At 44.6% G+C, this 20,344-nt stretch overlaps 2 protein-coding genes across 3 annotated transcripts; one reads left to right on the top strand and one right to left on the bottom strand.

The window, feature by feature from the left end:
• Positions 1–3: 3 nt before the first annotated feature.
• mmel1 (membrane metallo-endopeptidase-like 1) lies at positions 4–11,441 on the bottom strand. The gene is made up of 24 exons (XM_003973338.3): positions 11,265–11,441; positions 8,700–8,876; positions 8,367–8,405; positions 8,111–8,170; positions 7,760–7,921; positions 7,597–7,677; positions 7,284–7,379; positions 6,721–6,839; positions 6,559–6,624; positions 6,349–6,483; positions 6,125–6,214; positions 5,855–5,991; positions 5,682–5,775; positions 5,485–5,613; positions 4,143–4,241; positions 3,977–4,060; positions 3,780–3,883; positions 3,583–3,641; positions 3,165–3,284; positions 2,930–3,063; positions 2,787–2,852; positions 2,621–2,716; positions 2,466–2,542; positions 4–2,306 (listed from the first exon to the last, which is right to left on the bottom strand). Exons 2-24 carry the CDS (start codon positions 8,854–8,856, stop codon positions 2,207–2,209), a joined length of 2,304 nt encoding a protein of 767 aa, XP_003973387.3. The 5' UTR covers positions 8,857–8,876; positions 11,265–11,441; the 3' UTR covers positions 4–2,206.
• A 5,585-nt stretch (positions 11,442–17,026) lies between these two features.
• miip (migration and invasion inhibitory protein) lies at positions 17,027–20,007 on the top strand. Of its 2 annotated transcripts, none has more exons than XM_011613995.2 (9): positions 17,027–17,711; positions 17,945–18,126; positions 18,284–18,383; positions 18,480–18,591; positions 18,666–18,742; positions 18,833–18,956; positions 19,070–19,163; positions 19,231–19,320; positions 19,646–20,007. In XM_011613995.2, exons 1-9 carry the CDS (start codon positions 17,519–17,521, stop codon positions 19,754–19,756), a joined length of 1,083 nt encoding a protein of 360 aa, XP_011612297.1. In that variant the 5' UTR covers positions 17,027–17,518; the 3' UTR covers positions 19,757–20,007. The 2 variants fall into 2 exon arrangements, with proteins under 2 accessions (XP_011612297.1, XP_011612298.1); XM_011613996.2 differs by having other exon boundaries at positions 17,572–17,711; positions 18,284–18,366.
• Positions 20,008–20,344: the final 337 nt, after the last annotated feature.

The following is a 20,344-nucleotide window of genomic DNA, read 5'->3' as shown; positions in this document are numbered from 1 at the left end:
CGCTTGAGATCCAACAAGTTGAGAGTTTAATGGCAGTCTAGATAATTAGATAGCAGCAGGAACATTCATAAAACATCTTTAAATTTTGGAATTCTCGCAACAAAGCAACAATGCTATATATTTTTTCCACCATAAATAATTATGTAGATAAATAAACTCTGATTGGTTTACAGCTGAGACATTCATATAAAACAAGAAACTCTATATGTGCTTGTCTTTTACTTTCATAACGAGACATTTTTACTATTTAAATACAAGTAATAAGCCAGAATTAAAGCCTCCAGAGTCCAGACTGTAACTACTGCAATACAGCACATTGACTTTCTACAATAACACGAGAACCCAAGTGGTTCTCCTCTAATAATAACATTTCTCTGGTTCAGGGTTTAACATATTGACCCGACAACCATTTGACAGTGAGCAGATTGCTTAGCATCTTTCTTCTACATCGTGATCAGCCTCATCAAATCGTCCAAAAAACTGTCGATGGACCAACAGGCACCACAGCGAGAGACTAAACAATCAGCTCGATGACACAGCCTTTGACACAGAACGCTGGTAAACTGAGCTGTGCTCCAGCAGGAAACGACGCGCTGCTGACTCAAACCAGTGAAGTGCCTGACCAAACAAACCAGATGAACATTTCTGCCCCACGTGGATTATGTTAAACATCGCAATTGTGCTCGCTTGTGCACTACAACACTGGAGCTCCCCAAGCTTTTCCAATCCACAACAATGCAACACAGACAGCTCCATGAACAGAAACTACACTCTAAATCAACTTTTTCAGCCTCCGCCTACCATAGAACTTCATCAAAAGGACTGATAGAAGAGTATTATCATTTTTATTTTATTTACCATGGACACCGATATGCTTCACATGACAATAGTTAAATCTAAAGGCTGAGAGAGCGACACTAACGCGCAGTCAGCTTGACCTCAAAAGTCATGTTCTGTTCCGTGGGTTTGAACAAAAGCTAAACACACAAAACGAGCGACGCGCTTGTTGTTGTTCTTCCTCTGAACACTCTATCGGGCACAAACACCTGCAGTCAATACCTCCCTGCATGCTCCTTGGAAAAGCTCTTTGCTTTGATCCTTCAGCCATCACTTGTTAATAAAAGTAGAAAATAACAGCCCGGCTGCCTCTATAATGACTGTCTCCATTCTTCTGTGGTTCTGGCTACACTAGGTTCCACTGTCCTGGTCGCCCTCTGATGTTACAAAGAGCTGATTAAAGTGAATTCAGGTGGTTCTGCGTCCTAGCGCGCGCACTTAGGGTGCATTTGCATCTCATGCGGCACAGTTGATAGCAGCCAAACATTCTAAAAGTCAAAATATTCCACCCGACTGTCTCTATCACAATATAATAATATATATAATTTGATTCACCTGCCAACAAGTGCTCTATCTCTAAATAGGACACATACATTTTTACAGTGACTCAACAAAAACTGGCAGAACATGAAGAACTCCACCCCCCCAACAAAAAAAAAGTAGCTTTGTAAGTTTTCTATAGTTCTCAGAGTAATTTAAGTTTAAAGCTGCAAAGATTTAACAGTCTTAAAGTCTTTGGATAATTGTGTAACAATGAATGAGCAACCTTGCAGAGTGTGACTAATTCAGACGTGGCTCAGCAAACTCCCATACTGTGGTTCTTGAAATTATGGGATGTCTTCACTATGACACACCAGTGGTGCTAAATCAAGCCCGTGATTAATGATTAAGGAGGAATGTTCATTACAAGAGATTTAGGACTGAGTTCAATTGAGTGATCTGCACATCTGGAGATGAAATTTAAGAGTTTTGTTTCCAATGTAGATGAGAAAAGAGGGTGTCATCCATTTTAATACATAGATAAATACACAGAGTGCACAGTACACCTGCAAGAACATCTCATGAAGACATCAAGAAGTCTAATCCAGTACCATCATCGCTTTGTCCAGAAAAGCCCCATTTATCCACATTCACGACCACACGTCGTTGAATTGTTGTTGTCTTATAAAAGCTAAGTGCTACTAAAATTTCCCTACTTACGGGACTTTTTTTCTTCTGCGTGTTTTCTCGATTCAAACATCCTCGTTAGCATTGTGAGCCCCAAATGTTCTGGTGTTGCGGAACATCTCAGCAGCTTCCAGAAGTACAAGCTTAAAGTTGTGTTTAAAAAAAAACCAAATAAAATAAATAACACTGTGAGCAAACGCTTCTACCAGACGCGACACTTCAGCTCAGGGTTCATCGCGCTGCCTTTTGGACACTGGAAAGCTTCTGAGAAAGCTTCAAAGTTCTGGAGGGACCCGAACACCCTAAAGACACAAGGAATGTAGCAGTGATGTAGTCAAAATGAAGAAAAACTATATCCTGTTATTTATGTTATAATGTAGGTACCAACCCCATAACTATAGGAGGATATTTGTAAGAATATAGTAAAATAATGATATTGGCTCGGTATATAAACTCCTTACCTGTATTCTAATGGGCTGTGTGAGTCAGTCTTGATGGATTGGCTGGCATATTCGGGTCGATAAGCACCGCACCACACCTGGATACAAGTCAGGCGATTACTGATTGCCTCGTTTTTGATCTGCCAGAGGTTAAACTTGGCGTTTCTCTCACTTACTTGGGCAAAATTAAGAAAGAACAGTTGCTTGTGATCCATGTCTAGCCCAGGCAGCCGAGGCTCCTCACCTTCTGTCTCCACCCACTTCAGATAAGCCTGCGGACACACACATACGTTTCAGACCTGCAGTGTGTCCCGAAAACCTGTCTTCAAGTCCATGTCCCACCTTATAGGCCTGACGAACGCCGCCGTTGTCGGCGATGTTCTCCCCCAAAGTGCTGATTCCGCTGACCTGCAACCACAAGGACCAAACCCTGAAAACAGGCTTAACACTGAAACACCGGTGATGTGGGACAAGGCCCCGCTCACGTTCTGTCCTCCTGCAAGCTTCCAGTTGAAGTTGCCGTACTGCTGCACCATGCACTGGGACTGCTCTTTAAAGTGCTCAGCAGAGTAATTGCTCCACCAGTTTAACATGTTGCCGTCCTTGTCAAAATTGCGCCCTGTGTGGAAACAGAGTGGCATCTGAGAAGGGCAAGAAGAGCAGAGCTGGATCTGATGGGCTGGACTCCCTAAAATATCTGCCGGAGCGCTCGCATCCCACCGTTGTCATCGAAGCCATGCGTGATCTCGTGGCCGATGACCATTCCTATTCCCCCAAAGTTGAGGGCCTGGTGCTGATGTTTGCTGAAGAAAGGCGGCTGCAGGATTCCTGCTGGAAAAACTTGTCAGAGAGAGAGAAAAAAGAAATTACTCGACACACTGAACCGATTTGATTCACTCTATTCGACCTTGGGTGAGCGCTGATTTGCCGTGGTCAGGCTGTGAGACATTCAGATTATGTGAGGAAATGAGCCGCATATCCATGAATGTGAGTTTAATCTACACCAAACAAGTTCTGATGTGTCTTTCATTGCTGCTTTTTGCTGAGGTGAAACCTGTGAGCACCGCACTACATCTTTCCAAAGACGGTCCATAAGTACGCCAATTGGTCAGACAGGCTCTATTGATTCCAACTTTACCTATCTGGTTTCTGTTGGGTGAGTAGAAGGCATTCACCACAGCGGCGCCGATGATCCACCTGAGGAGATAAAGGGTTTGAAGTGATCACAGAGAGCACATTTTCAGTCTGCTGCCTGCAGTGCTTTGCTCCTGCCATCGGCGCTGTAAGAGCCTGTGTTGGGGGACATGTAGCAGTGATTGTTGGATCAGAACTTACATGTCTGGATCCACCGGTTCTCTGAGTTTCTTCAGGCTCTTGTGCGCTTCACACCTGAGGTTCTCCAGGATGTTTTCAAAGTAGTGTTCCTCGCTGAAATTAAGCTTTAGGGGGATTCAGGACAAATGGGTGATGAGTACATGCGAGCCTTCATTTTACGACAGCAGGTAGCGGAGATGCACTCAGCTTTTACATACTTGTGCGTATTCCTGGTCAAGCTTCTGGTTTCGTTCCTGCAGGATGTGATCCGGGTAACCGATGTGCTCTTTGATCGCCATGGCCTGTATAAGATAAGGAATAAAGGGTAGATGACACCCAAACTGTGTGTAAAACACAGCCATAGTTTCTGGGTGTCTCCTTTACCTTCTCCCTGGCCTTCTCCTTTGATGGACCATCCATCCAGCGTAACTCCTCCAACGTTTCCACGTATGCTTTCTGGATCTTCCTGATGAGGTCACTGACCTGTGAACACGGTAACTCATAGGGTGTCTAGGTTTCACTGGCTGCATCTTAGCAGTGTTGGGGAATTTAGGGGTTTTTCCTGATTTATGAGATGCAAATTTACAAATTTATATTTCAGAAGATGCCTGATGGAAGGCCACTCCTAATCCTGACTTTGTTCATTATTCTATTTACTCCCTTTAAAGCAGCAGTTCAACTGCTAGTAAAACAGAACCAAACCATAGGAGACCACTGCAGGAGCTCCTGGTAAATATGGGGGCAGGAACATTATAGGAACCAGTCCTCTCACTTGGCCCTCTCAATGGTGGTATCTCCCATGTGGGGAAGGACCACTTGCTATGAGTTGTGCAACAGTTTCGATGAGAAATAATAAGTAAACAGCTGAGTAAACCTCAGACACCACACAGTTTTTCAAGGCCAATGTAACTACCTACCCTAGAGCAGGGAGTGGGTTAGGCCCCATAAAAGTTCCAGCAAATGGCCCTTAGGGGGAAGTTCCTGCTGTGGAAACAAGCCTCACGCAATCGACAACAAACACAGTCATGAGTTTGAATCTTCAGATATGAAGCTGTAGACCAGTTTTACATGGCCATGAGGTGACAGTTGCTTTGGATTGTGCTTGAAAACAATCAGCAAGGAAAACAAATCATAAATATATGACAAAAACAAAACCACCAAGTCAAGACCAATCATCACATTCTTACTGTCTGAAGGCGGCAAGGTCCAAATGAGACTCAGGGTTAAGTGGAGACAATGAGATAAAACATGCTCATGAAAGGAGCTCTGGTGAGCTCTCTCAGGTGGTCGTGAAAAGGAAACTAGCTCTTTCTCAGTGATTTCTAAAGCCAGTAGGCATGCTGCTCCACCATTGCCCTCATCCAAGTAACATTTGTGTGCTCCTTCCTCCAGAAGGTCGGCCTGGAGTCCAAACCCCTGTTGACGGCCGTTGACAGCAAACACCAGCTCAAGATCATTGTGTTGATAAGAGCCCAGACTTGAATCATCTTCACTTCCCCAAGGTTTTTAAAATTTGAAACATATTTTAAATCGGTAAACTTTCAGACGAAAACACTGTGAAGGTTCATTAAAGTTCACCTGCAGCTTCATTGTGCCAAAAATTTCAGGTACCATCCCTGTGTGAATATTGCTTGAGTTCTGCTCATCACAGAAAATAAGAAATATTGGACCTTGGGACTGTTGTGATGCACAAAAGCTTTCCAAAGCTTTGAACTTGCCCACTTACCATTTGTTTGCTCTCTCCAGCAAAGGTTTCACGCACGTACAGAGCTCCAACTGCATTCTCCATGCTGCTCTGGACGTAACGGACACATTCCCGCCACCAAGCATCCTCTGCCGTGGTTCCATAAAGAGTCTGAGGGCACAAGTCGTTAATGCTGTAACAGGCAGGCCAAAATGATCGCGGGGTCATGATAAGCGTACCTTCCTGTAGCGGGCTCTGGCATCTTTGAAACGCCGACTCAAGTTGTTGACCCTGTCGACAATGAGCTGCCACATGAGGTAGTTCTGCATAGTTCTGGGAGGGCACATTCGCTGGTGTCAGCTGTTGGAGAGTTCTATGCATTTTTGACGCACCATCGTGCCTGTAAGCTGACCTGACGCTGTGTTTGGGGAGAACGTCGTTCATCTTCTCAAGGTACGGAGAGCTGTACACCACCACCTCCTCCTCCAGCAGGACGTCAATGGACACGCAGGACAGCACACCCTGAATATACCGCGTCCAGTTAAAACCCTGGAAAACAAAACACGACTTAAATAACCACACAGTGTGGTTGAACCTGATACTGCAATCATATTTCCATGAAGGTAACAGTTATTTGGTCCAGCTTGTAACACAAGATGGAACAAAATAAAGTGAGACGTACATTGAAGTTGAACGTGTTCTGTAACTCTCCAATTGTCATCTTATTGTACAGAATGGTGACGTCCTGGCGCTCCTCTGCTGGCGAGGTGGCCTAATTCATGAGAGAGAGTTTAAAAAAAACAAACTCTTTAGCTGTGGTTTGATTTTACCGATTTCCAGTTTATCTCTATTAACTTTGCATTTCCACCATCTACAGATTCCCTTTCCTTCCATGTCCAGGCTTACATTGGCAATGTCTGTCTCCAGCTCTAGTACTTGGGTCATTTCCTCCCAAAGCCGCTCGTCATCCTGGGTCAAGTTCCTGTCCTCTCGGGTTATCTTTGCAATAGACACCATGAACTGCAGATAGGCCTCACGAACCTGTGTCATCCAACCATCAAGTCAAAAACAGCTGTGACTATGACACCGTTCCCGTGAAATTGAAGTAAACGTCACCTTTTTGTAGTTCCCATCATTTAAGTAATAATCTCTTGATGGCATTCCAAGGCTGGGCTGATCAATCTAATTAAAATGGGAGGGGAGGGTATTTTAGCTCATCTGCACCAAAGGTCAAATGAAACTGAAACGAGCAGCACAAAGCAAATACAAAGATCTCACATAGATGATGTGACGGCGAGAGTCACGGTCGTCGGTCCACACGTACATGTCCAGCAGGACCTTTTTGTGGAAGCGAGCCGTAAGCGTGGCCAGCGTGTCCTCAAGGTTCCACGCCTCCCCTGCAATAGAAACAAAGTGTGCTTCATTTAAAAAAATTTGTCCCTGCACAAAGCGACATTAAATGCGACGGCCCGCAGCAATTACTCTCCTCAGCAGCGCTTTTGCCGGCCTAAATCTGCCCGCGCAGCCTTGTGTGACGAGCCTACGCTTATGATTACATATAATTAAAGTGGCAAGAGTTGGGAGCACGGGGAAGAGCAGAGTGGATTATTTAAAACATCCTTCGTAGCCCTGAGTGAGGCCCGTTTCTCTGCCCACTCATCGCGCTCTCACCCTCGCACCTGACGGCTCAGCGGCAGCGCCTCCAACCAGCAAACAAAGCACAAACTCAGCAATTTACTCGGCACAAACACAGCTACACACCCTGCGTGACAGAACATATTTGCTCGGAACTTGAATACTTGTGTGTGTGTGTGGGGGGGGGGGGGTGCAGGTATTCGTACCAGCGCTTGTGTTCCAGTCTTCTGATGCCGCAGGCCAGTCGCCGATGCTCTCGAGGAGGTTCAGCAGGGGCTGGGAGTCACGCTGCTCTATGAGACCTGCACACACACACACACGCACACACACGCACACACACACACACTTACTTTCAGCGCTTCAGCTCTTTGAACTGCAGTATGTATTGCAAATGTAAAATTCTCTTAAGTAATCCCAGGGAAAAGCAACTACCTCATTTAGAAAGACAAAATGTATTTGTTAATCTACTAAATGCTTAAAGTGGCCACTCATGTTCCAGCCGCATCAGGAGAACCTCACTTTCGTTCATGCAGGAGCTGTAGAGGACTTTGGCTTTCCTGATGGCATCCCTGTCCTGTTCTCTCTCCGTCTCAAGAACACCTGCAACAACAGAACACACAGGGGGGAGGATAGTCATCTGAGAACGAAGGCAGGGCTCCAGATGCGGTGGGCCTCGTCTGACCTTTGAGGACAATCTCCAGTTTGTCCCTCAGAATGTCGAAGACGCTGTGGCGGGAGCTGGTCTCTGGGATGACGTGCCGTTCCAGCCATCCCCCACAGGCGTACTGGTAGAAATTATCACAAGGCTTCACAGATGTATCCATGTTCTGCAAGAGCCGAGCAGCTTCGGAGCGCGGCGGACGCCAAGTGGGGAGGGAGGGGATGGAGAAGGGGGTGCACAGAGGTCAGGAATCACAGAGGAACCACAGAAAATCACATGTGGAGAGAAAAAGTGTTTTGCAGGGAACTGATGCTGTAGCGCTAAGCAGAGAGAAAGAAACAGCGACAGAAAGGCCAACACTCGTCCACTCACCTGCAGTGACACAGTCTGCAGTGGTGCACACGGGGTTGAGGCTGGACTGGAGCAGCTGTCCTGGAAAAAGCATTTATTAAAACAAGTTATTATCTTGTTTTAACAGCTCAGAAATGTGTGGAAACGTGCCGGTGAATCGGGACTGTCGATGTCAGGAGTGACGTGCTGATGCTCTACCGATCTGCCGTTACAGCATGCCAGTGACTTTTGTCCTCCACATGACACATGCCCGTTTATCCTTTCCACCGACACTCACCTGCCGTGCTCCTCGACACGCTGGATGCGTTGGACCGCTCTGCAGAAAATCAGATTACAGACATCAGACGCAGTTTGGGCCGGAGCTTATTTCATCATAAGAAACCATAATGATTGTATTGGGTCCATGTCTTATGTATCCGCGTTCAAACTCCAACTTTCAAGAATCTGCTGGGGTCAATTCATGTCACAGGGTAACAGGGTGATAAGAGCATCGCCTTTGCATAAAACAGCGTGCTCCTGCGTCGGGGTCGGGATCATCCCCCGTGTCCATTAGCGTCACCGCTTGTGAGAATCGGATCACTCCCCTGTGAGCTTGACAGTGGGGCCTTACCTTTGGCTGCCGAGGTGTAGAGGACAACCAGGCCAGCCAGGGCGCAGCTGACCAACATCAGCAGCACGAACAGGCCGATTTCTGTGGCCGTCCAGCGATGTTTTCCGGGTTTATTAGATTTCTCCATGATATCCATCTGGCTTTCCGATTTGCCCATATTCCTCCTGACAGCCGGCTCTGTGGAAAACACAGCATTGGAGTGTGGGATGGTCCGTGCAGAGAGAGAGAGTGTGTGTGTGTGTGTGTTTGTGTATGTGGGGGCTGTGTAGTGATCCATCAGTAAAACGGTGCCAGCTGACCTGCAGTGCGTATAAGCTTCAACGACTAACACCTACAACAACTTCACCGACAGGAGTTTACAAAACTGCTGAGCCTGAAAACACGTGTTTGTGATGTGATGTCAAATGTTTCAGCCTAAAGACGAGGCAATCTTATTATTATTGCACCAATTAAAAACAAGAGGATTAACTGCTTAAGACTATAGAAACGCTGTTTAAAACTTGGAGAAAAACATGATTTACACAACAATGTGTAAACAACCAACAGGGGAAAATAAATGCAAATAAACAGTTTGTAAAGTTATGGTTTAAAAAAAAGGTTGGTTGGTTGTTAATTAGGAAAACAATTCATGAGAAGCTGAATGTCACAAATAGAACAGATGAGTTTTGTTGATATTTCATAGAACGTGGCATGATGTCTGGTCACCGTGTTTCTCCATGGAGGAGTCTTGAAAACATTTAATAACTTTGTTTTGAATGCCACTCCGGGGAAATTTTCACATTATTCAGAGCAGTAAATAACCCTTTAACATTTTCTTATTTTGAAAGAAAAAACAAAACAAACCAACATTTCAAAGCACCATTGTCTATGCACAGCAATTATGTGTGAAGACAATATTGGAAATGAACGCTTGTGGGGGGGATAAAAGACGATCACAGGGGGCATTCAGCAGCATCTGCTCACCCTGCAGCACCTGTTCCTTCATAAGCAGCCCTGCTGGTCATTACGGCTGACAGGGCTGTAAATCTGGGGTGTGGCCCCTGAGCCCCTGCTGATGAATACTCATCACCACATTTCTGACACTGCGGTGATGAAGAGTAGACATCCTCACCATTGGACAGCACACGAGCTGCCTCTGAGGACCAATCTCAGGATAGTTATTGTTCTCTCTGCTTTGGCCCCTAAACTGACTGCTAGGAGACCCTAAAAGGTCCAGAAAAATATAGTTTTGCACCTGAAGTGTTTAGACATGTGACATGTTCAATAATGAATAACCCTCCAAACGAAACAACCAGGTGGGGGGGTCGAGGCTCAGTGGGAGACCCTCACACAGACACTGACACAAGATGAGGTTCTGAAAAATACAACTGGGATGATGAAAACCATACAGGATGAAAAGGTAAATTAATTTTGGCTGAACAATCTCTTCATTAGTAATTACACAAATAAATTTAAGGATAATGCAGCCACCACATGAACGAATGTGCTGTATAAATGCTGATCGTCATTTGGATGGATCCAATTTATTTAGCCGCATCTCCTGCAGAAAACACCACGGCAGTCGCTTTAAATTAAACACACAGCTGTCACTCAGCCTTCAGCCCGCTCTGTTCCCACTGGTGCTTAATAAGACTCTTTTTCACAACGGGGTTGTTAAATACAAATTCAAAAATTATTGAATCAAAAACATTTTCAAATAACCTTCAACATCTAGCAATTAAAAAAACCTTCAATAAAATCTCTCTTTCTCCAGAAGTTAAAGAGCTAAATTAAGTTTTGATTCAAACTTTTTTTTTTTTTTTTTAAATCCTTCAAACTTCAGTTCTGAGCAGACCCTGTTCTTATTCCACGATGGTGCATTCGTTTCCCGATATTGTCATCAAATCTTCACAGAAGCTGATGGCAGCAACGTGCACAATATTCTGAGCTGACTGACAGAAGTGCCAGTGTATTTGTCCATCTAACAATACTGACCTCGTCTTTTCTAAACAGCCATTAAAGGGTTTTGAACCAAAATTAGAATGTTGGGAATCAAAACAGAAAACAATGAAACCTTGAAATGTGTTCATGTAGCGCTGAGTTACTGGGCAAATGCGGAACATTCACCAACGGCCGAATCCAAAACAGTGACCCAGTCATGCATGAGAGACATCCACTAAAAACACATCAGCACCAATGATGTCTGCAGTCACCCCCCCCCCCCCCCCAGAAATCCTCAAAACAATTAAAAAAAATTGCCTTTTTCGAATCTCTACTAAATGTTTTGGAGTTTTCTGAAGTTAAGCACATTAAGATTACATATGGCTTTGATCTCTGACTGGTACTGTTCTTATCTAAACTTTGCCTTCCAAACCAAACAAGGATTAACTCGTTGCTCGGGCTGCCAGCCGCCTGCGCGTTTTTTCTCTACTTCAGCGTTTCTGCCTCCACAAAAGCGGCGTGCATTCACACCAGTGATCGGCTGTAAATTTAGGGGACGTGCTGATGCACGAAGGACATGCAAGAGCCCCGGATTTCTGATGCCGCAACTTCAACCCAGTCCGCCTCAAGAACCCAGGGACTCACCTCTGTGGTGATGGCAGACGTCCCCGAGCCGGTCCTCCGCAGCGGGCTAATATCTCAAACACCCCTGCTGAGCATCCGCTCAGAGCTGGTGTGGAGAGAAATGAGTCTGTGCTGCGAGCTGCAGATGTTATCCGGTTCAGTTTGCCGCTCAGGGATTGAGTGAGGCAGTGGAGAAAGAGTGAGAGCATGAGATGGAGGGAGGACGCAGGGAGGGAGGGAGGGAGGGAAGGAGAGAGAGCGGGAGGGAGGGTGGGCTGATGGCATTGGGTTTTTTTCAAATGACACCGTCGAGATAGGAAGAAAAGGTCAACAGTTTTGAGCATGAAGGGTGGAGGTCAGCTATGATATGACCTCTATGCATGAGCTCGGTGGGCAGGAATGGGCAGAAAGGTCCGGTGAATCCGTAGGAGGGAAGACACTCGTGAAACCCGCCGACGGATGATCCAAGAGCAGAGTTTGTGAATCAGTTTCAGGGCTCTCTGTGAAACAAGCAGTCACTGACCTTCTCACACTGCTTTCTTCTGCATATGCAGAAAAAAAAGCTGCTCCTCAGGAAGATGGAAGATGGCGGACCCCAACCCTCGGACCGGGGTCAGACCAGGATTACGTGGCACCTGTGCTCATTATCAGCATGATGAACCACAGCCAGGTTTGATCCAAAAACCAGGAATCTGTACATTGTTTGCAAAATCAATGTACAAATTTTGTCCGTACTTCCTCTCCGATGTTACTTTGACATGAATTCAATAGAATTTCAATTTGGTTTGACTGAGATCGGGTCTCAAGAAAGGGACAGAGAGGAACCCGGCACTGAGGATGCCACAAATCAGCATATCGGTTTAGCGTCTCTAAGCACAGCCTACAGTACAGCTGTTAGTCTGAAGGCTCATCCTGCTTTGATACCATCATATAACAAATATAAACCTGATGGAGCTATAAATCTACCTCGTCCTTGGGAAGCGTTTTTTTTTTTTTTGTGTGTGTGTGGGGGGGGGATTTTAAGGGCAAATTTGGAGATTTGGGAAGTTTTTTGGTGCTGGTGAAGATCTACAATATTAAAAAAAATAGGTTGTAGCAGCAGAGTTTTCAGAGCATTGCTAAGGTGCCCTTGAGCACCAAACTCCTCCCCAAATGCTCAGAGCGCCCAATCGAAGGCAGCTAAATATCCGAAACCTCATCCTCGATGAGGATTAAATGTTCATACTGCCCATATCTTCCTCGTAATAAACAGGAAGGAATGGTAACATCCTGTTTTTGTGTTATCTTTCTTTTAACAATAAGTGGAAATCTTGTTCCAACCACCCATCAACAGCACAGTTCCAACTTAGGAAAGACTGGGAGGAGCAGCTATTGGGAGGTTGAATACACTTATAAGTGCTCGAACCGGACAGCCAAATGAAGGCAAAATCGTGTGTGTAAACCGAGCAAAACTGTTTTCGGGATAATAAATCTGACATGACACAAAACAAGAACTACTAGAGGAGTGTATCCTCAGACCTACAGTGTTTTTCTAGGTTTACTGCAGTTTCTGTCTGAAAATGAAATGAAACCTGCATCCCATTTATTATTTTGGAAACCTTAATTTACCCTCTCAGGTATTTAGTCACAGTAATGAGGAGAGACTTGGTGAGAGCCTCGCTGCAAACTGTGCTAAATGGAAGCTGATTTATGGTTTCTGCAGAGGAGCATCTGCTCTGACTAATCTGCCTCTGCTAATATGATCTTCCATGAAGAGCAAATCAAATTGGTGCTTTTAAAGGAGGGCCTTTTCCGATCTTTTCAGCTTTAATATTACACGTATCTGGGACTCGCGACCTGCTTTTTTGTGCTGGTGCTTCCACATCTGTGTTGTGGAGTGCACCGGCATCTCGTTGCGTAAGACCTTCCAAACAATATCAAATCTCTGCTCTGCTGCAGGTTCAAATCTGGGTATTACATGAGCAAATGCAAGCATAAAGCTAATTATCTTAAGCAGGCACTCTCAAATTCGATTATTGGAAATGCATTCTCTGTAAGCCAGTGTATATTTATTCTGAGAAAGGCCATAAACAAATACTGGACCATCTTGGTGATTAGTGTTAGTGGAAAAACAAGCCTGAAAGCTTTTTAATTAGGCTTTTATTGATGAATCCTCCTGTATGTTTTTGATGGAGAGGGCTGCTCAATTTTGCAAAAGCCTGTGGGATAAAAAGTAAAGTAAATATAAGCTGGGAAACTCTCGGAGCAGAAAACACTGTTGCCACCATCATGGGGAAGTAGTTTTAATGCTTTGCTGGGGGGGGGGAAGCCCTAATTACAGGTTGTGTACTCATTAAATGTACTTTTCTTGTACAATGTACACCGTTATGAAAATATCCATGTTAGGACCCCGATTCATTAATCAGAGTTTTTGTTTTACATTTGCTCCATTTAAAAAAAATAAAATAAAAAAACTCCATTCTTTAGCTCAGAACCAGACAATAACAGCTATCCCCGCTTTATGTTCTCCCTCCTTCTTAATTATGGACTATTTTAGACAGTGATGGATTAGCCCAGCAGGAGCTTAACCGGAGTGGAATATTTCAGATTTTAATTGCTTGGCTTAAAGCCCTGTTTTTTAAAAAGAAAACATATTCAAGGTGCATAGAAAGGAGGTGATCGTATCGTGTCAGCTGCTACAAGCAGCAGTCAGGAGGAAATAGCGGCACAGACGACTGTTGGTGGTTTGAAGCGTGCAACTCCTGAAGACGTGTGTCTGTCTGACATGACACTTTCTTTCCTTCCATGTCAGCTCGACAGCATTCTCTCAGTTTCATGTCCCCCAGCACCCCCCCCCCCCCCCCCCCACACACACACACACTAAACCATTGCAGACAAAAGCTGGTGATTAACTGGAATGTTCCTGCTCGGCTGATTTACTACAGGTGTTAAACAGCCATAAAACAGACATGCAGCAACACACAAACCACCAATGAGTCCCAGAAAAAAGCTCCCGATTCTGTCTGACTTATGTCTGAACCTGAGGCAAATCTGATTGACTTGGCTATAAACCATTTATAACGTGAACGCTGATTATAAAACGCTCCATAATTTATGTTACATCAGTCATCTGGCCACAGCATATAGAATATTTTAAATTTGAAGCGCTTTAGGCATTTGTAGTTTTTAAGAAGCTCTTTTAAACCCCTGGGGGTCACATAAGCAAAGTGAAGGCGGACCCCCGTGGCTGGGATCCCTCCACCTGCCCCTCAGGTTGCATCAGCTTGGACAGTGTTGTTGGCAGGTCTAATCCTCCCTATCTTAATGGCATCTGCCGCTATCACCAGAGCGGCAGCACCAATCGCTCCTTCGTTTCTTTATCAGCACAGAACATTTCCCCTCCACAATCCTGCTGGTCACTCAATGTGTCAAACCTCCCCCCACTCCATTTACCTCCGTCAGTCTCCTCAGCAGGTCTTCAGGGTCAGGGATTTGTCCAAATGTTCACGCGCATGCTCTCAGCCTGGCACGTGTGAGACCGTGCATTTTAGCTTGTTGGGAGTCGTAGCTGTTGCTGTCTCAGTGACGCTGTGTCAGAGGGCTGAGCAATAATGTTTAGTCTGTACCTCCTATAGTGTCTTTGCATGCCAACTTTAAAGGCATCACTACCAGTTGTGATCAGTAGTGGTGGAGGTCTTGCAGGACCCAGTAGAGACCTGTATGTGGCCATTTTGCCCTTGTATAAAGAGAAGTCACACAAATTTCAAATAAAAGTGGAGGTGCCTTGTGTCTCAACTTCTCATGTTGACTGGATGAAGTGTTACATTAAACACAAGATGTTTCCACAGGAGACCTTTTACTCTGTATCACCAGAACCAGTAAAAATGCCTTGTTCTTCTTTATTCAATGTCATCATTCTTCAGGAACAAACCAGCTGCCAATGTAAAATGTTCGTGAGATTCACTGGTACCGTGCCTGTAGATGGTCCCTGTAGAATCTACCACCTATAGGGACCATCTACACTGTAGATGGTCCCTATAGATCAGGGTTGTTGCGTGTCTGTAGGATAGAAAACCTGGTGCAGATCTAGCCCTCGAGGACTGGACTTGCCCACTCATGCTAAAGATGGTCCCTAGATGGTCCCTGTAGATGTTCCTTATAGATGTTCCCTATAGATGTTCCCTATAGATGGTCCGTGTAGACTGTCTCGTCATACCCAGCACACAACAGTACTTGGTCTATAAACAAGTTTTGTAGCTCAGAGAATCGTGTACAGAGACAAGCTGTATGACAGCCTTAATGTCTGTAGATGGTGACATCATCGTCGGTGACATTGTTAAAAGCCTCAGAGATTTTTGGGTGCTCTAGTTTTCCTGTTCTAACACTCGTACCTGGTGTTGCCATACATATAAGTAGCCTTCTTCATAATTCTAGGATGCTGAGATGGAGCATGATTGATTGACGATTAGTGATTGTGAAACTGGAATGAGAAACTGGAACATAATCTGCTCATGTCCCAAGACTATAAACCAGTAGGTGGCATTAATATACATATTTCCACCAGTTTAGATAACCAGTGCAACAGATGTGTCACCATGGCAATCTACCACAGTATGAAGTCCTTGCCCGTCTGACATCACGAACCACAAACCATTCTCGAAAGCACACCGAAGGCATCCTTTACATCACGAGCGCTAACGGTGGTTTGATTTCTACAGCAATCCACCCTTTTTACATGCAGAGAACCGTGCAAACGCTGCAGCATTAAACTGGTTTAAAACAGGGTCGCCATTGAAGACAGGCAATTCTGTGTTTGCTCTGCAGTCATCCAGATCCAGCTCATGTTGAGTGGACCTGTGTCATTCTTGAAGGCATTTAACCTCTCATCGAAATAGCTTTTACAGTTCAGGGGGAAAGCAACATGGTACGTCGCAGTAATTCAGCTTTTTCATGTGTTTTTGTTTTGAAGTGTCCTTTTTTCCCCCTGTGTCTAATGAACAATGAAGCGTTCCAGCTGCAAGCAGTAATTGTGTGGAGCCTAACAGTGGGGGTGTAATTAGAAGGACAGCGAGGAGTATATGACTTCATGACTGGCAGCGTTTAATGATAATAGGGTACAACTCCACACTACTGTGGTCAACTAATCATACTGGACTGGCTTAGACGACTCTCAATGCTAACAAGCCGTGACTTGAATACTGAGAAGCAGCTCGCCCACGCGGCTCCATGCCATTCTCTCCATGGGGGATCGAGCATACGATTATGACTGTGACCCTGCAACACCTGCCACCCCGTCATTAGAAGCTCCACGGATGGACAGGTTTAATGTAAATAATATAAGACACCGGAGTGTGGTTGACAGCAGGGCAGTATCAAAACATTAACACTGGAATCAAGCCAAAGAATCTTTACTTTCACTTGGTGATGCTGTGTGCAGACCTGTTGATCACATCATCTTGTTGCTATGCTATAAAAACAGACAAAAATGCTGCATGATAAGAGATGTTCATGTCTAATAAAAAAAAGTCTATATGAAGACCTCCAGTATGTATCTGATGCATGTGCATAGAATATGTATTATAATATAAATATCACAGTGGGAATACCCATAATAAGCGTACAATAAAACAGAATAAAATGTTTTATTCCACACGATAATCAATAATGTAATTACGTAAAGCAAAATAAATTGTCAGTTTGTCATGTGTTGTGGGAATGCGCTATACTATAGGGTAAAGGTAAATCAATACCCTAAGAAAAAGCACCAGCTTGGAAATGTATGTTCTTTGACATTAAATATTAAACTTAGAATAGCTGTGCCATTATTTTTTTTTATTGTAAATCAAAGTAGCAGGCGTTTTGAATTTGTACACTTTATTGAATTTAGTTGAATTTTTAACATTTAATTTGAAGGTCAAATCTTAATAAAGCACATAATAATCACTTGATGTGATGACAGCATAAAGTACTATTTGAACATTGGCGTTTTTCCTTTCATTTTATTCGTAATACCTTTTTTCCTGTGTTTATTTCAGCGCTAATCATCTATATCTGCGCCCCTGCGTTGGTAAACAGCGCCCCCTGTTGTTCACTTCCTATTCCTGTAACTTAAAACCAGACCTCCAAAGTGTCACTGTCGCTTTAAGAAAACGCAAGGCATGATGGGTAAAACGTTGCCATCCAATCACGTCGTTGTTTCTAACTGGTTGTTATGGAGCCGAAGGACCTCAGTTTGAAATCACAAAAGAAACATCCTGTGATTGTAGTTTGACACAATTTCTTTAAAACTGTCCCGCATGGAACAACTGAACCTTTTGCGGGAGCACAACAAAGATTTGGTGAAACGACTGAAGCTGGAGAAGCGGGCGTTTGAGCGCCTGAGTGGCCGCTATGATGCGGAGGCGATGCGGGCAGAGTTCCAGGTTCTGACGGGGGAGGAACTCAGCTCCGCCGGGGCAACTTCAGCAAAGCCCAGCGTGAGATTTGCAGGTACTTATTTAATCCGCTGAAAAGGGTAACGGTGGCGTTGTGTGTCGTGCTTTTAAACCAGTTAACCATTGTTTGTGTATTGTTTAGAACCACCAGCGCTACTGCTGTGACCCTAATGCAAGTGATCTGTGTGTGTGTGTGTGTGTGTGTGTGTGTGTGTGTGTGTGTGTGTGTGTGTGTGTGTGTGTGTGTGTGTGTGTGTGTGTGTGTGTGTGTGTGTGTGTGTTCATCAGATACAGTCTGCGAGCACGAGGTTTCACCAACATCTTTGACCACAGAACAGAGACAAGGATCAGCCAAATGTTCCAAGTCTTCAGACTTTTTCACAAAAACAAGGAGCATCCACGATGACAGATCACCTGATGAGGAGCAAACTGGCGTTTGGTCATTTACAGAAAACCAGGAGGAAAGGACGGTGAGAACGCTACAAATTGGGTCTGGTTTACAAATAGTGTCATCAAAGTGAAGGCCGTGGAGTATGCTTCTATCTTTTAATGTATCAATATTGATTTATTGCGCAGTGTATTATTAGACTACCTCTAATGGGCTGTGATACCTGTTTGTTTTTCTAGAGGGGTGGGAGCCCTGAGGTCTCATTTAGTGAATGTGCCGGTTTGCTTGCTTCCACCAGACATCATTTGCCACCTTTACTGGGGTATGACTGGATAGCAGGTATCATGTTGGTCCCTCTGTCTGATGATTTCATCCAAGATAAGTCACTTTTAAAAAAAATAAAAGCTGTAAAACCTGATCTCTGTCCCCTGTAAGGAGTCCTGGACATTGAGGACTCTGTGATCGAACGCTCGGATGAGTTCTTCAGTGACTTGTGCTTGTTCCGTTCACTCAACAAATCCGAGTGTGTCCACAGCTCACGAACAGAGTGAGCATCTGGGTCCATTTATAGGACAGGCTCTCGTGTGATTGATGAGAAATAATCTTTCATTTGTGTCGCAGATTGTCTGAAACCCCTTTGGGCCTGTCTGCGCTAAACGATGAGGGCAACCCGGAGGTTAATCTGGACACCCATCAATGTAGGAGGACTTAATTCTCTTTATTCTGTGATGGCTTCTGTCAGTATAGCTAAGTAATCTTTTTTCTCTGTCTGTCACAACTTATTTCAGGTGCATTCTGGTACAGGATGAACAGCAGACTGTTCCCCGTCTCCCTTCACACAGAGTGTTGCATTGTTTGCAAGAAGCACAAAACTTCACATCCTCACACTTTGAAAAACCCAGCTCTTGTCAGGTAAATGCGACGTGCGTCTGATTACAACTAATCTAGCCTTCTGAAATGGATGAATCCAGACTCTTCTTCTAATTCCATGTATTACGTGGCTCCTCCAATTTTGATTTTTAAAGGGTCAGCATCCCTCGCGCTGCTGTTCTGCCACCGTACAAATTCAGAGCTCACCGGCGACGCAGTTTTAACACTGACAGTTTGGGGCTGCCTTCGGTGAGTAACTGAACAAACTGAACTGTCCTAAGTAAGAGCTGCTGTTAATTCCTCCGGTCTTGCCCAGCACTGCCTCGCGGGTTGGTCTAACAGAAGTCAGAACACACTTGCGGCTCCGAGCAGCCTCGATCTGCGTAGCAACGTGAACGGGAAGGAGGTGAGCCACTGCAGGCTGTTGGATGATGTTGTCAGAAGATATTGTTGAAGCTTTGGGAGTGTTGAGGTTTTCTGATAATGAAAGTCAGGGGAAGCGGGCGCCTCTGTGACTCACTGTATCGTCAGTAATCAGTTGTCAGGTGAAGTTGCGTTTATATCGCGCACATCACCAATAAAATATCACAGTGCTTGAAATAAATCCCTGACTATAAGTTTAAAAAAAGTTCAAATGGACCTAATTAAAAGCAGAACGAGTGGTTAGAGTTCATTGAAGCATCATCAGAAAGATGAGCTCCCCCCTCTGAAGCACTGCTGTGATTTTTCAGGGTTTTTCTAAACGGCGAGCATCGAATCACCAGGTGTCCGATGCGCCTCTCCTGGTTCCTCACACCTTCCAAGACTCTCCGAAGAAGAAGAAGGCCAGGCGGCACTTTTGAACTGCTCCTGTGACAACAGCGCCATCTAGAGGATTCCCTTTGTCTGCTTCTGCATTTTAATAACGTCACCGTATCTGCCTTTTCTATGGGGCAGTAAATGTTTCAGCAGGAAGTGATAGCTTTGAGTGCAATCCCTTGTTTTAAATCCATTTTTTAAAAATAAACATCAATAGCACAAGCAATGTTTCCAGTCAAAATACTCAATGAGACCTGTATGAAAAGGGTAACTCAATAAGAGAAACTTTGTTTCAGCTTGAGTCATTTAATGTGTTTACTGACATCACCACTGAAGCCCTGATTAGGATTAAGTGTGCGAGTGGCTTGTTGTGCACCATTTGATAGTGTGTTTTACTTATTTTGTAACAGGAAGTCATTTTGAATCACCTCAGACATTAGTCTGCTTCCTTTTCCAGTTGTTGTGCTCCTGTGCTTCTGTTTTTGATTTCTTCACCGGGGCTCATGCAAGATTTCGAGCTGAGGCGGCTGGGGTTTTATTAAGTACGCTGAGGTTACAGTTCACAGGAAACATTACTGCACACAGCACAACACCGCTGTTGCTCAGCTGCAGACAGTATGCCAGCAACTCCA

This window comes from Takifugu rubripes, chromosome 19 (assembly GCF_901000725.2).
Source record: "Takifugu rubripes chromosome 19, fTakRub1.2, whole genome shotgun sequence".
NCBI lineage: Eukaryota > Metazoa > Chordata > Actinopteri > Tetraodontiformes > Tetraodontidae > Takifugu > Takifugu rubripes.
The sequence above is the reverse complement of the archived record's forward strand: the minus strand, read 5'-3'. Positions and strand labels throughout refer to the sequence as shown.